Source organism: Nelumbo nucifera, chromosome 1 (assembly GCF_055504915.1).
Source record: "Nelumbo nucifera cultivar China Antique chromosome 1, China Antique-T2T, whole genome shotgun sequence".
Lineage (NCBI taxonomy): Eukaryota > Viridiplantae > Streptophyta > Magnoliopsida > Proteales > Nelumbonaceae > Nelumbo > Nelumbo nucifera.
The window spans coordinates 186,302,193-186,318,101 of NC_142649.1; the positions used below are offsets into that span (position 1 = coordinate 186,302,193).

The following is a 15,909-nucleotide window of genomic DNA, read 5'->3' on the forward strand; positions in this document are numbered from 1 at the left end:
TCGTACTCTGCTTCATTGTTGGATGCTGTGAACTCGAAGCGTAGTGCATACTCCAGTTTTGTGTCGCTTGGGCCGTACAAAACGATTCTGGCTCTGTTGCCCTGCTAGTTTGACGAGCCATCTACGTGAAGGATCCAGGGCTCCTCATCCAAATTCGCGCTCGGACTAACTAGGAGAGATGCCGCATTGGTTGCTACTTCATGGTGCTCGAGCTCAACCGGCCTGGGAACTTTGGGCTCGCTCGAGCTGGGGGCTCATGTTCGACCGGCCTGAGGACTTCGGAGATGAAAGTGCATTTCGTGATGAAGTCTACTAAGGCTTGGGCTTTAATAGCAGTTCGTGGCTTGTATTGGAGGTCATACTCGCTGAGCGAAATGGCCCACTTGGTCAGCCTACTAGAGACCTCGGGCTTGAGCAGAACTTGCCTCAGAGGTTTGTTGGTAAGGACAATCACAATGTGAGCTTGGAAGTATGGACGAAGCTTCCGGGCTGCAATAACTAGTGCATAGGCCAACTTTTCTATCTTTGGATATATCGTCTCTGCTCCCTACAACACTTTACTAACATAGTAGATAGGTCGTTGGACCCGATCTACCTCTTTTGTCTTTACCGAGCTGACCACCTCGTCACTTGCTAAGAGGAATAACTTTAAAACATCGCCCTCCTTGGACCGGGTTAAGACTGATATACTAGCGATGTACTTTTTGAGCTCGTCGAACGCGAGCTGGCACTCTTCGGTCCATTCAAAACCTTTGCTTTTAATTGCCTTGAAGAAAAGCGGGCAGCGGTCTGCCGACTTGGACATGAAGCGGCTTAGAGCAGCTATTCGGCCATTCAGCCTCTGAACCTCCTTCAGTTTCCAAGATGGTCTCATGTCTAAGATGGCCTTAAATTTATCCGGGTTAGCCTCAATGTCGCACCGGTTAACGATGTACCCTAGGAATTTACCCGAGGTGACACCGAAGACACACTTATTCGGGTTCAATTTCATGTTAAATTTACATAGAATTTCAAAAACTGAATGCAAGTCTTGTATTAAATCATGTGAAAATTGGGTTTTGACGATCATGTCGTCTAGATAACATTCTATTTTTCTGCCAACCAATAGCTCAAACAATTTATTTACAAGTCTCTGAAAGGTTGTCCCAGCATTTTTTAATCCAAAGGGCATGACCTTGTAACAGTACAGGCTGAGCTCGGTTGTGAAGGCAGTCTTTTCTTCATCAGCTGGGTCCATCCTGACCTGATTGTAGCCCGAATAGGCGTCTAGGAAACTCAGCAACTCATGCCCTGAGGTCACATCCACCAGACGGTCAATCATGGGGAGTGGGAAGCAGTCCTTTGGGCAAGCTCGGTTCAGGTCGGTATAATCGACACACATGCGCCATTTACCGTTGGCCTTCTTTACCAGGACGGGGTTGGCCACCCAGCTCGGGTAATGGACTTCTCTTATAAAGTCGGCTGCGAGGAGATTCCCGACCTCCTCGTCGACTGCCCTCCATCGCTCTGGGGCTAAGTTGCGTTTCTTCTGTCTAACGGGCCTAACTACAGGATCAGTATTAAGCTTATGAGTTATGAGGCTAGGGTCTATGCCGGGCCTAACTATAGGATCAAGTAAGAAGTTTACTAGTTGAGATCGCAAAGGCTCCTCAATGGAGGCGCCGATCTGAAGTGTCCAAGCTGGGTCCTCCGTCGATGCCAGGATGGAGAGGGTCTCTTCCATGGGTGCAGCTCGCTCCTCGCATTGTGGGCGGTGACGTAGCATTTGCGAGACTCAAGCTGGTCACCTCGCGCTATCCCAATTCCGAAGTCCGTGGAGAACTTCATTGCCAAATAGTAAGTGGAGACCACTGCACGTAGGGCGTGGGTGATTGGCCATCCTACTTTGGCATTGTACGGGGAGGGGGTTGCGACCACTAAGAAGTCGTGGTTGAGCCTCACTATGCTAGGCCAGGTGCCGACTTCCACAGGTACTGTAATCCTTCCCAGGGACCTGACTTCCTCTTTGCTGAAGCCTGCTAGGGGAGTATTTGCGGGCTTCAGGTTGCTTTCTTGGAGCTAGAGTTTGTCAAATGCTACTTTGAAAAGGATATCTGCCGAGCTACCAGAGTCGACGAGGACACGCCTGACTTCAAAGTCGTTAATCTTTACCTTTATAACGAGCGCATCATTGATGAGACTAAAGAGTACCCTATTTTTATCCCCAAATATTCATTCTTTTACATTAATTTAGCACTCAATTGGACTCATTATTCTTGTATTTCGATTCAGGGCAAGCTAGAAGGCAATTGGAAGAAAACAAGGCTAATTGGATGATTTTGCACAGTTTCGGCACCATTCAGTAATCTGGGCTTAACTCTTGATCCCTGACTCCAATTTGGATGATTCAAGATGCAATGGAAAGATAAGAGAAAGGCCCACAACTATCATGTTTTGGATTTTGACAGATTCAGTCTACATCGAGGTAAAAATCGGACCTAAAGGCGGAACAATTTCGTAGTAAAGCCCAGCCCACAGCTGAAGCCCAAATTCGCAGAAGAGTCCTATAGCGGCTCAAGTTATTAAAGAAGCCCAACTCGAATTCAAGAATGAAGAGTCCTATCAGATTTAAATTTAAATTGTAATCCTAAAAAGATAAGAGATTGAGATTACTAGATGGGATAGGATAGAAGTAGATCAGATTAGGACTTTCTAATTTTAAAAATTAATCTCCTAAAGGGATTTGGAGAGAGCCCCTCCTCCTAAAGCTATAGGGGGGCGGGGGGCAAACCAGCTTTAGGCATCAATAAAAAAATCCATCAATCAAGCATCAAGCAACTTGATCAATCAAGAAAGATCAGTTCAGCCTTCTGAGAAGTAGAGCATGGAGGATTCGAAAATCATGAGCAGTTAAGCTTTTCTTTTCTAGTTCAAGGGGGGATGTTCGATTGTGTCATCATGAGGCTCAGTATTTAATTCAAGTTCTTACTTTTTAATTCAAGTATTCGTTGATTCTTGTGCTTATTCTCTATGGATGTTAGTGTTAATTAGTTTGACAAATTAATTAATATTGATTTTTCTACTACTATCCATGGTTCGGTGATCCGTAATTGTCACGAATAGTGGTACAAGTAGCAATTTGGTTAATATCTTTCTGGGTCAATTGTTCGTGACAGCCTTTGACCAATGTATTGACATGTCTTAATCTAAAGGGAATCAATGGAACAAGATTCGATAATTGTAGCTATCTCAATTATTGTTATTTTGGTTTAACTGTTTTCACAAAGTTTAATGCTATCACTAGTTAATATGAAGCGCTATCGTACCCAGTCAATTAGTGATAAGTGTTGATCGAATGCTGGGTATGGTCAGCTGATTTAGGAAAACACAAGGTTTATTATGGTTATCCTAATAAATCTAAGGTTAAATGCTTGAATTGCAAGACTGCCGAAATTTACCTATGATCGATGACCAATTGATTAATCCGAACCCTTGAATCAGAATTCGGTAAGACTGATTTCTCTTGTTCGATATTGCTATTGCTTTCTTGTTCTATTAGAAATTTTAATTATTTAATTTTCCCACTCTATTATATTGCACATTCGGCTAAGAAATTATTCCTTAACTCCCTGTGGGATTCAACCTAGTACCCCTATTACTACAAAAATTCTATTGTGGGACTAACATTAATTTTGAGGGCTTCGACAACCCGTCAACTATCATGGGGGTAGTGGACCCCGCACGCATCGTCCTCTGTGAAGAAGATCGGGTCCTCCATCCTTGGTCGCTTCGGGGGATTCTGCTCTTCCCTGGCAGCCTCGCGAGCCGATACCTGAGCTGTAGCTGAGGTACAGCCTGCAATGACCGAACCTCCGACAATCACGTACTCCCCCTGCTGACTTGCTTTGTTATTATTATTATTTTGTACAAAAATTCTTAAATATCCACGACAGATGAGCTCCTCTATCTCATCGCGGAGGTTTTTACAATTTTCAGTGCTATGACCGTGGTCTTTATGAAAACTATAATACAAATTCTTATTTCTTACACTAGGATCTGCCTTCAGCCGATGTGGCCACTTCACATACGGAGCATCCTTGATTGCCATAAGGATCTCGGCCCGCTTCGCGTTCACGGGCGTGTAGTCCGTTCTTTCGGCTAGCGGAGCTCGGAAAGGCTGATTCGGCTTTGCCCCCTGAGCTGGGTCTTTCTTCTTCTTACCATCCCCTTGAATCAAGGACTCACCTTCCCTTTTTCTTTTCTCGGGCGCACTTACGTTTTTCTGGTTGATCTCCTCCTCCGTCCCTATAAACTGATCTGCGAGCTTGAGGAACTCGGTCACAGTCTTGTGCGGATTAACAACCGCGTGCCACTTGAATTCTTTGTGGGTAATGTCTTGCTTGGCCGCGGTGAGCCGAACTGCGGGGTCCAGGATGGGTATTTGCAAACAAGCGTCATTGAACCGCTTGATATAACTCCGAATGGACTCCCCTTCCTTCTGGACTATGCCAAGGAGGCTCTCCTGAGTTCTCGGGCACCTCTTGCTGGTGACGAAATGAGAAGTGAAGACTTGCACGAACTGCACCCAACTTTTTATTGATCCGGGCACGAGATTCTGGTACCATGTGCAGGCCACTCCTTTGAAGGTGGTGGAGAAAGCCACGCACATGTAGGATTCACTGGCCTTTGCCAGGTACATCTGGGACTGGAAGGCATCAACATGGTCATTCGGATCGAAGGATCCTTCATACTTATCCAAGGGAGGAAGCTTGAAGTCTTTTGGCATAGGAACAACAAGAAGTTCTGGAGACAGGGGGGAGGGAACTGAAAGGAGAGGAGTAGCTTTTACTTCACCTGAGCTTACCTCCTCCTTGCCCTTGAGCTCGGGCAGGTCGCGAGTGGAAGTTCGATGAGCTCATTGGCGCCTCTGCTCCTGCTTCGCCGACTCGGCATTTGTGCTGCTTGCTTCAGTATTACCAAACTCGATGGGCCCAAGGAGGGGCTCAGACTGCTAATGATAGTTGTGAATCGAAGGGCCTTGCCTGTAATCCACGGCTAGGACCTCAAACTGGTTTTTGGCGAGCGGGAGCTTGAACTTAGAGTGCTGAGGCGATGCGGGCCTGACCGGCTGGGAGGCCCCTGACCTGCCTGCAGGCTGCGAGGCGGGGGTGACTAGTCTCTCCTTCCTTCCGTGGGACAAGGCTTGGCTCTTGGAAGGATTCTGGGTTTGAGAGGCCTCTCCCCGGCGAGGACGTTCGCTCCGACAGGAGGGCCTGGCTTGCTTCGTGGCCGGATGCCGAGGGGGAAATGGCTGTTGGGCCTGAGGCAGTGAAGGGAACTGCTGTTGATACTAGTACTGAGAAACTTGATGCAGCACTTGTTGCTGATAGAGTTGAAACTACTGGAACTGTTGCATTTGAGCTTGCATAGCTCGCATGCATTGCACCAGGTCTTCAAGCTGGTTTTGGTTGATCACTGGGGGAACAACAGAAGGTTCAGTGAAGGTTGTTCCAACCGTGGAAGGGAGCGGAGCGTTCATAGGTAACACTGTTGGAGGCACATTCAGGCTGGGAACTCCGTCCACAGAGAGGGGGACGGTGAATTGTCCAATGCAGACAGTGGGGAGCTGGGGTCACTCCCCAGAAGCGTTCTGGTCAGCACCTCATCCGGCATTGATAGAGGAAGCCATGGATGTTGAGTTCTTAGAGAAAGTTGCAGAGATTAGAGGAAGGCTTTTTGAAGCGTTCCCATAGATGGCGCCAAATGATGCAGCGTGATCCGGGCACTCCTAACTGGCAGACGCCTGGCTCCTAGCTGGCAACGGACGGTACCTGAGAAGAGGAAGGTGAAGGATTCCCGGGGAGCTCGCCTAGTGGGAATACTCCGATGCTTAAGTTAGAACTCTGAGAGAGCTGTAAGAAATGCAAAGAGAGCTAAGAGTGCAGATAGCGCTAGATCAATTCAATTACCTTCACCCCTTGGAAACCGGGGCCTTTAAATACAGATGTTCTTGTCAAATCGGGCGTAACCGCCACTGGCCCTTTGTCGTAGTCGTTATTTTTCAGGGCTGCGCAGGTAACCGCTGTAGAGTACTGCCCAATCAAATGAGAGACATGACCCGGAAAGGATAGACACACTGCCACCTGTTGAGAGACGTGGGTGCAGTCCGCTGGGTTAGCAGGGACTGCGCCATCAGTCAGGAGACGTGGTGCAGTCTGACGGGTATGGTCTTGTCAGGTAAAAAGTTTCCTGAATTCCGCCTCGCTCAATAGTGAGTTGCCTTGTAGCGAGCTCCTGGAGGTATCCCGAGGTGATTCTGCCTGAGGTTGCCTTTGAAGCGGTCCCCTTGCCTAAGTATTGGAGTGAGCTGATTGTCTGAGCTCACGAGCTGGGATAGACTTAGCTTGGAGAGTTCCCTTTCAGCATACTGGGGTCCTTGAGCTCGCGTTGTAGCGAGCTCGTTCCGTGGTGAGCTGCAATGTAGCGAGCTGACCTCGAGGACTTTAACGAGCTCATTACTCAGTTGTAGCCAGGCTGTCACACTGAGGTGTTACTTATGCTGAGTCACGTCCACGTGTCACCTTCTTAGGAGGTCGGGTCAAATCACCTTCCATCACTTATGAATTCAAGCCTCTAAAAAGTAAAAAAGCACTTATGCTTCTTTTCAGATTTCAGACACAAAATATATATTTTTTTATGAAAAAACGCCATATAACAAATAATAAAATATAAGTATGATCTGTTTCATTATATTACATCTGCACTGCAATGCAGAACAAAGGTTCATTCAGCTCTAACTTCTTACAGGCCTCTACAAATGCATTTCAATACCCAACATATATGATACATAAAAAAAACTCCTTACAGAGATCGATTAGAAGACATTGGAGACCTTCTCTGTCCATCTACTAACTGTTATATACTTATATCTAATAAAGGAAATGAAAATGAATAATATACCCATATGGTTGAGTGAAGAGGCGATGGTATGTTGGTAAATCCCTACCTCTCTCAGGAAAAGCTAAGAATTTTAAAAGTTGAGCCAAAAGTCAAATCCTTTATTTCGAAGTGATGTTTAAAATGACTTGGTTGTGAAAAATAACTTTGTTATTAGGGGCATTTGGGGTTAACAATGTGTGCTGATGTTACCACATTTGGCAACAAGGGTGAATTGGGAATTCTTGGAGTTGAGAAGAGTTCCACTTGCAAATATAAGATGTCAATGACCTGGGAGGCAGACTCTAACCGTCAAATTAGTTCACTTAGGAGAAAAGGTATTAAAATCTATACAAGATTTAGGGTAAATTACAAAACCCCCCTGTGTTATAGGATCTGTGATAAAAACCTTCTTATTTTGTTTTGTGACAAAGACCCGCTTATGACCCTGAGACAAAGACGCTCCTTGATCGTTAAGTGAGATGATGGAATCCGTTAAATTATCAAAATACCTCCATTAAACTTTTTTATTTCATTTTTTTGTTCTCTTTTCTCTTAAAACCTATTTAACCTGTTATTTCCCTTTCTTCTCTTCTTTTCCCCTCCCTCACCGTCCTCTCTCATTACTCCTTTTTGAGTTCGTTCTATCTCAATTATATTTGAATTTAGAAGAGACGTAATCTAGATGAGAAGAAACGAAATTAAGAAAAAGAAAATGTATTTAAACTACGAATGATGAAGAACTGATGAGATAATTGGAAGAAATATCAAAGGGAAAGAAACGCATCGATCCGAACTCCGAAGATTCAAAACAACGTTGACACCATCGGCCAGTATACTTTGGCCGGAAGTCAACGCATCTTGTGGTTTTCTGCACTGTTTAGTTTCAAAGCAAGAAATGATGGGAAGAAAGCTAGGGCCAGGCCTGATAGATTAACTAACAACATGCATGACTCCAAGGACTCCCCCTGCTGCACTGACAACTGCCCGCCATCCATCCGTCTCTGACGATTCACATTCAATCATTCTCAACTCCCAGACACAGCCACAGCCACAGCCGTTGCTGTGTGGAGAACTCCTTGCAGCTTCAACGGACCGGTCCGACTCGGTAACCAAGGCCTTTAGAGTTTAGGCGTTCTTGCCACAGTCAACTTCTGTTCTGTTTGTCTTACTCTTACGCTGCTTGTAATTGTATCATACAACAAGGATTTTTGTCAAAATAATGTAATGGAGCAACAGTTCAGTGGGTGCTACTGTATTGGCTCAAGTTCAAGGTTGAACCCATCGAAGCAAATTTCGCTAACTCTTGCTGTAAGAATGGCCTGCCGGCATCTCCTCCTACGCCGGAAATCGTAAGACTGTGTTCCACTTCATTTGCTGTCGAGAGGAACTTTTGTGGAACTGGAACTGATTGGCCTTGTTTTCCACCCTGCGGGATCATTAGACGGTCGAGATTGTTTACTGTGCCCGTTAATGTGCTTAAATTCAACCCACCCATCATTCTATCACCAACCCCGGTGATGGCAGTTGCCGTGGATATTCATCAGCTTGTCTATGTTCTCCGGTTGCTTTACAGCTTGCCTCATTAACTGGTGGAACTTGTTTTTGTTCTGGGCGTGAGGATTGAAGCTTGTTGATCTGAGGAAGATGAGCTCACCACTCCGAAGCTACCGAGCAATGAGGGGTTGCTCCTAGTCGATCCCATTTGAGCTGCCTTCTGTAAAAGTGCAGTCACAGACATGTGGGCTGAGTTTGCTTGCTGGTTTTGGTTGTTGTTGGAATACAAAGGCGCTAAGCTTTCTACCAACTGGCCTTTCTTTCCATTCTCCTCTTTTAATCCACGTGGGGATGTTGATAAAGACAGATTTCCACCCGTCGATGGCCACTAGCTGAACATATTGGTCGATGCCATTTGCACCAATTCAGGAAAACCCGTTGAACTCGTTGCCAAGAAAGCATTAGAATTAGCTGCCGCATCAATGGGATTCAAACGAGAATTGGCTTGATCCAGCCACAGAGAATCGCCATTTGGCTGTGGTATTTGCCGTAGTATTTGCCTGTTTGTACGAGTAGAATTGTACCAGCAGCCAATCGCCATTTGGTTATAGTCGGGATTATTAAATGGATTCAATTCTGATACCGTAATATTTTTAATTCGCATTATTAAAGATAGTATAGAGATTAAAAAATATTGTAATGGCTTTTTTGGATGGAAGATTAATAAAAAGGGGTCTTTGTCTTAATAAAAAGGGGTCTTTTCTTACAATCATTATACAAGTGAGTCTTTATCACAAAACAAAGTACAGAGAAATCTTTATCACAAACCCTATAGTACCCCAAGATTTATAAAAATTTCTTTACCTTTCTTTTTCTTCTCTTACTATTTCCTTCAAACCAAACATAGCCTTAGTTCAAAAGCGGATGCATTGAGGTGTTTGGTAACTTGGGATGATATAGCTAAAATAAGAGCAAAAGAGTGCGTAAGAATAAGATATCTGCTTTTCTTTTCCTACTAGGCGGTGCACTATTATTGAATGCAGCATTTATGGGGCTTTGTGACGGTTCTCATGTTGGCTCACATGATTGTTCATTACAAAGAAAAGGGACCATGTGTCCCCGAGCATTATTCCAACGTTTGTTGAGTCCGAGACCTGTAAAACGACAAGGCTGCCTCTCGAAGCCCTCACGTGTCACCTGTTGATTGGGCTGAATGATTTGGCTGTATCATATATAATGTTTATGACTCTAAGGCTCAGTTTACAAGAAATATAAATGTAGAGCATGGTTTTTGAAACCGAATCGATCAGGTGTCTGGTTATTGGTTCAAATGGTCGGATCGTTCATAGGTCTATTTTAAAAATAAAAAATATGAAAAATGAAAACTTTTAAATAATTAATTGACCGATTCAGCAGTTTATTGATCAAAATCAACGGTTTTAAGGAAAAAAACGGATTTGAAGAAAAACGGAACTGGTCATGCTCTTAACATTTGACTGATAATTTTCTTGGCTTAAGATCCGGTGGTGTTTCTTCAAATGGTTCCTTTAAAATATGGTTGTTCAATCTCTTCGGTTTATTTATTGAATGGCTCGATTCGTGATAGTTTTAATATTCTTGCTTATGTGTGTATATTATCAAATATTTGAAAATCAATCAAGGGATGATTTGTATTTTAGTGATGCTCACCTTGAATAGTTGAATTGAGTAGTGTTGTTATCCAAAATATTGACAGGGCGGTGAGAGATCGGAAGAGAGTGTGGGAACAAAGTTCTTGCACGAGACTTGGGTTGGACTTCTATCAAATTATAATGGATCCGGTGCTCCATACTGTACATTTTAGGTCCCTCTCATGGTGCCAATTCTCGTACTTCAGTGGCTTAGGCTAAAAAAATGCAAATTATGATTTATGACGAGCAAATTATGATTTATGGCTTAGGCTAAGAAAGTGCTTTTTTTTTTTTTTGCCTTTAAAAAAAAATGTTTGCTAAGTGTGGTTGTGATGTACCTGTGGGCAGGAGATCCGAAATGAAATAAACAGCATTATGTCATGTAGACGAAAAAAGCCAAGCGGTCTTTGGGAGACAACGCGTGAGGCCTTTCCCCTATTGCCTTTTGTCCTGCTACTTTTCTTTTAAAGAGTGTGTCGGTCCATTACATAAAGTTTAAAGCAAGTCGATCATTGCATGCTATATTTGCTTGATTTTTTTTTTAATTTGGCTTGATCCAGTCACAGGAAAACGCAATTTTTTTTTGTCTAATATATATGCCCCATTTTAAATTTCTGTTCGTGCTCTTCATCTTCTTCCCCAACTACTGATGGTTAGGCTCGTAGCCGCTACAACCTACAAATACATCAAGCATGGCATAGAGGGAATAGACCTAAAATATCCACGCTATTTTCCATTCTAAACTTCAACAATAAAACGTTTCACATTTTTATATATCAAGAATATCCCTGTTACTTGTACAATTTTTATATCGATCTTTACCCTTTATTTCATTTCTCTTCTTAGATCTGATAAAACAAAACAAAGCAAGCAGACCAAGCTAGCTGATTTTGGAACCATAATAGAGAAAAGGGACAAAAATGTGGTAACAATCAAATTCTTATTTTTCATCATATTAGTTATCTTCGATGATCTGAATATAAATATATATATATAATTGCTTCAATTGACTAGGTAATTTACGAAAAGTTGATGTGAGAAGTATAAAGCACTAAAAGCAAGACCCTTTTAGAGCTGCTTATTTTGGTTCTCCCAGAATTTCTTCTCCCATGTCTCCACTTGCTTGATTGAATTAGCTTTTCTCCTTAGAGAAGTTCGAAGAGCCAGAGGGTCAAAGGGAGTTGGCAAGGCGCAAGGTTTTGTATAGGTAGGAGACTTCACCATGGACTCCATCATAAGTTTCTTCGTTAATCCGTCGGCATGGCAAGCCATTGTCTCGGAACAGAGTTCCACAGCTTGTGGAGGTACAGTGGGTTTGTATGTCAAGAGCTTTGCATATTCACTCAACAGATGAAACATGTAATCGTACACATAATCCATCTTTAGCTCCTCCTGTACTAAGTTGCTTGCTGCCTTTCCAATGGCCTGTGCCTGCAGATAAATTATAGTACGTACACGAAAATATGAGATTATATAGGAAGAAAAATAGTAGACGAGACGAGAATGAATCTTCCCATGGGTTGAAAGATGGAATAAATTAATACTAACCTTCTGCTTGTGACTGTTGCCCCAGTCGACGGCAAATTTAATGGACCTGCACTTGTCATCATCTCGTATGGGCCAGTAGTGATGTACAGGTACTAGGCTTCTTGAGAAGAAGTCGTAGTATTGAGGTTTCACTATCAAGGTCACTGAATCGCAAGCTAGGATGTATTTCTCACTAACCGACCAAGCTGATCCTTCTATGTAAATCTTATATCTACATAATGATGAATTTGAAGAGGAATTAATTAAGAAATAGTGAAAGCTTCGACATTACATAATTTACAATACCAGAAAAGAAATGATGTGTAGCATATTGACATCCAAGGAAATGCATATATTACCTATGACTGCACTGTTTTGCTAAATCGGATTGCTTGTAACCTTGATGAAGTTCTTGGATCCAGTCCTGCAAATGGTGTCTTTTAGTACTGTGTCTGGATATAGCAAATTAGAAACGTTCAAATATGGTCTAATGTAGCCCAATACCCGGTCAACCCAGTAATACACAAAAATGGTCTGGGCCCGAGCCCATATCACCAGAGTAATGAGAGGATTTTAGTCTAATGGTTTGTACTCAACAAACAGAGTAATATAATTGATGGAAAGAATATAATGATGGTGGAGATGTAGAAAGAATGAACCTGGGCATAGAGGCGTGCATTCCAATCATGTTGGTGGGAGACGTTGCACTTGAGGAGGTCTTGCCTTGTCGCAGCTACCGCCGGATTCCCCTTCCAGTAAGCATATGGTTCCCTTTGCATCCATTTGGTCCTCCCATTTCCCTCTCTCAATTCCTTCAATAGTGACTCCCATGGTTTTATATTGATTTCTGGCCTGCACCGCTATCGTCCAATTACTTTCGTGGAGACAGACTTCGACTTTTTGTTCATCTACACGTCACATCTTCCTACTTCTAACTTCTAAGATAATGGACCTATGTGGTTGCAGTCCACATGGATGATCGGTCTGTATCATCCACGTACATATTTAACAATTTAGTATGTATTTGATATAGCTTTCATTTTTTAAATAAACGTTTTTACTTGATTTATATATAAAACAAAAAAAGAAAAAAAACAGTATTTGATAAATCGTTTGTTGACAACTAAGTTTCACATAGATCAATAGAATGGTGAATAAATACTCAACATTGGATGAAACGTTAAATGAAAATCTCCCCAATGGTTGGTATACACATAAATAAAAACTCATTTTTATGAATATCAATATATGCGGATGAATATGATGAAAAAAATGATGATTTGATGATGATATGACAACGTTTTGATAAACACTTATAACCCACAAAAGGTGCCCCACTATGTCTTAGAGCACATCCTAATCATGTATTGGGAATATCTCTCGATAATGTCTCATCATTTCTTGTACTATCATCGAGAGATGTTTCTAATACAAGGCTCGAATGAGCTATGAGATGTTGTGGGGGTTGATGTGAATTTTATTTTTCTCTTTCAATTCTTGTTTAAAGGACAGATGGCACGTTGTTTGTTAGTTGTAGATCTAGAATTAGCAATGCAGGGAGATTATGTGAATTCATAAGCATAAGGAGTTGCAAAAATAGACTTCAGTTTATGTGCATGTCTATAGTTGAGGGAAGTTTCATTTTAACGTTTCCTTCAATGGATAGGCATTCATTCATTGTTTTGCTGACGTAACATACACCTAAATGTTAATAAATGGGTTTATCATTGATTTTCTTAGTTTTCCAAATAAATCAAATACAAAACCATTTTAGTCAATAAACAGCAGTCCCAGTCTCATATGATGTTGGTAAAGGATTGAAACGTGTTTTTTTTTTTACTTTTATTCTATATTTTATAAAAAATGCAAGAAAAATCAGGAAAAATTAAAAAAAGGAGAGAGAGAAATAAGAAAAAGATGTTTCATTTACCAACCCCAGAACGACCAGTCAGGAAAAACGATATCCAACGTTCTATGATCTCCACAGTAACGAAACAACGGTGGTGGGGCCGTCGCATTTGGTCCTCGATAATATTGTGATTTGATGACCGGCCAGTCAACGCAATCGAACATCAACTCCAAGTCCGGCAGCTTCCCCGGATACCTCCTAAGAAGCTGTAAGATCCCCCATAACGTGAACACGTCTCTACTCTGAAACGCCCTCTTATATTTCTCGATGTAAGCTCTTCCCCTCACGATCACCAGCCTAAAATTCGCCGTCTTTTTCGCCCTCTCCACCATCTCCTTCGAAATTCCTCTGTCCTTCCATGGCCTTAAGTCTTCGTAAATCCAGCGAAAATATTCCGGGCATTCTCTACTGGGAGAGTTATCACCGTCTGCTTCAAAAGCTTCTGAATAAATCACAGGGCAGGTTTGTGTCAGGTTTCGGGCCGTGCAATTGAGTGGGAGCTCAAGTTTCCTACGCGGTTTCTTGAGGTTCTTTTGAATCTGGAGGGAAGTTTTGTGAATTGCTTGAGAACTTATTATCCCTCCCTGCGTTGAAGTCGAATCGCCTGAGATTGACTGCAAAAGTAATTCAATTAATCAAAAGTGTATCCTGGCCGTAGATGCATAAAGTGAGGTGAGATTCGGAAATCCAACGGCCTGGAATTTTAGATGTAATATAATAAACAATAGGGTGTATCATCATCACCCTTTTTTTTAATTAAAAATCAAATCTAAATTCTTTTCCAGTAAGGAAAAAGCGGAAAAGCCGGGAAGCCCGGCCCCCTATATAGTATCGTGTCAGTCGAGATCAAAGTATAAATAAAAGATGGTGGGACCTACTCTTCCATGCGTAGGACACGTGCATGGCCAGAGACACAATCTTCTATTTTTTTGTCTAACTCTAGAAAACGACCTAATTGAAAAACAAGAAACGGACCAAAGAGGTGTGGCTCATTAGGCTAAAGCCTAGTAGTCATTTCAATTTTCAATTGAAGAGGAGAGAAAGAGAGGAGTGAGACCTAAACCGAGACTCACGGCGCATGTTGGGAGGAACCGGCTCCTTCGTGAATCTAGATACGCTGGTCACTGGTCAGTGGTTACTACTTACTAATCTAATACAGTAAAACGTACCTATTAGCGGGATCAGCCGAGCCGAATGATACTTGTCGGAGACTCGGGAAGCTTATTAGTTAGGGGTATTAGTAATTTGAATAGGGTTTTAAGAGTACTTGGCACTACTTACAGCGGCAATCCAGTGAGCTGAAATAAAAGCGCCGATAAGTAGGATGAAGCAGAATAGCAGAGAGGTTTTAGCAGGTCGCTTCTTTAATGGCCGACACAACTTTGCTGAAGAGAATTGTTTATAAAATTCAGATCCGTGCCAGAAATTGTTCAGCAGACTTTGCATGTTTTCTCCCATACCTTGCTTAATTTCTTCCTGGATCTCTGATTCTCCTGCAGAACTACCACAATAAGAATATTTCAGTTAACTGCACTTTTCTTGTTAAGTTTAATGCATCTTCTCTGATTATAACAGCTCAGAGCATTTTCTTTGGAGGCCGATCCATGAAGCCATGAAGTTTGTAATTACAATTCTTCCAGCTGATGTTCTGCGATGGTTTCTTTTCCTTCTTGTAACTTTTTGTTTCGAGAACTTTTGAAGACGATTTCTGCAAACAAATAGAGGAGCGCTTGGTACAACTTCTCAGAATTTCAGTCCGAAAAGGCTTTCCTTTGCTATGGCGATAAGCTTCTAGATGGACTTCTTATTTTCGACTCTTCCTCTCCAAATTCTACCGAACTGATCGAAAGTTTTCACCTGAACAAACTCACCATATTCATTTTTTTAGCTCGAACATAACTTGGAAGAAAAGGGAAAATAAAACAGCATCGAGAAACTGCTTTATCCATAAATATGAGAGAGCGGAGGGGTCTTAAAAGAAACTTACAGCAGGGAGGGAGAATCTCCGCCAAACTGAAACTGGGACTCTGGCCTCTGGGTCTGGGAGCATAATATAAAAGGAATTATAGGTTCTAACAGAAGCCTCTCTCACTCTTACTACTCTCTACTTACATTTATATTTAATCTTTAATATTATTATTTACTTTCTTACGGACCTAAAATTTGGTTAAAAAAAAAGGAAAAACGAAAAAGATTGAAGATTCACGTGAATTACATCAACTTCATAGTTCTATCCATGTAGTCAACGACTAAACCCTAGCAGACAAAAAACAAATCTCTGCATATTGATGATCTCCTATCGATTAGTAGAATACATTGGGTATCATCTCGGGACTTGTATTAGAGCATCTCCGTTGAAGCTCAGTGCATCTTTTCAATCCAACGGTTGTA

At 42.2% G+C, this 15,909-nt stretch overlaps 1 protein-coding gene and 1 pseudogene across 2 annotated transcripts; both read right to left on the bottom strand.

Annotated features, from left to right (window-relative positions):
* Positions 1-8,155: 8,155 nt before the first annotated feature.
* Positions 8,156-9,013, bottom strand: LOC148804252 (zinc finger protein JACKDAW-like; annotated as a pseudogene).
* A 1,992-nt stretch (positions 9,014-11,005) lies between these two features.
* On the bottom strand, positions 11,006-15,644 carry LOC104596103 (uncharacterized). 2 transcript variants are annotated; one of them, XM_010257132.3, is made up of 8 exons: positions 15,506-15,644; positions 15,148-15,375; positions 14,800-15,019; positions 13,540-14,132; positions 12,269-12,461; positions 11,969-12,033; positions 11,631-11,841; positions 11,006-11,513 (listed from the first exon to the last, which is right to left on the bottom strand). In XM_010257132.3, exons 3-8 carry the CDS (start codon positions 14,974-14,976, stop codon positions 11,151-11,153), a joined length of 1,602 nt encoding a protein of 533 aa, XP_010255434.1. In that variant the 5' UTR covers positions 14,977-15,019; positions 15,148-15,375; positions 15,506-15,644; the 3' UTR covers positions 11,006-11,150. The 2 variants fall into 2 exon arrangements, with proteins under 2 accessions (XP_010255434.1, XP_010255433.1); XM_010257131.3 differs by having other exon boundaries at positions 14,800-15,375.
* Positions 15,645-15,909: the final 265 nt, after the last annotated feature.

What these genes read in the sequence shown, in the direction of transcription:
- LOC104596103 (XM_010257132.3), bottom strand. Translation starts at nt 14,976, where the DNA reads ATGGGAGAAAACATGCAAAGTCTGCTGAACAATTTCTGGCACGGATCT. An exon ending in ATGCACGCCTCTATGCCCAG is followed by an intron (nt 12,034 to 12,268) that starts GTTCATTCTTTC and finishes CACCATTTGCAG; the next exon opens with GACTGGATCCAAGAACTTCA. An exon ending in GCAACAGTCACAAGCAGAAG is followed by an intron (nt 11,514 to 11,630) that starts GTTAGTATTAAT and finishes ATTTATCTGCAG; the next exon opens with GCACAGGCCATTGGAAAGGC.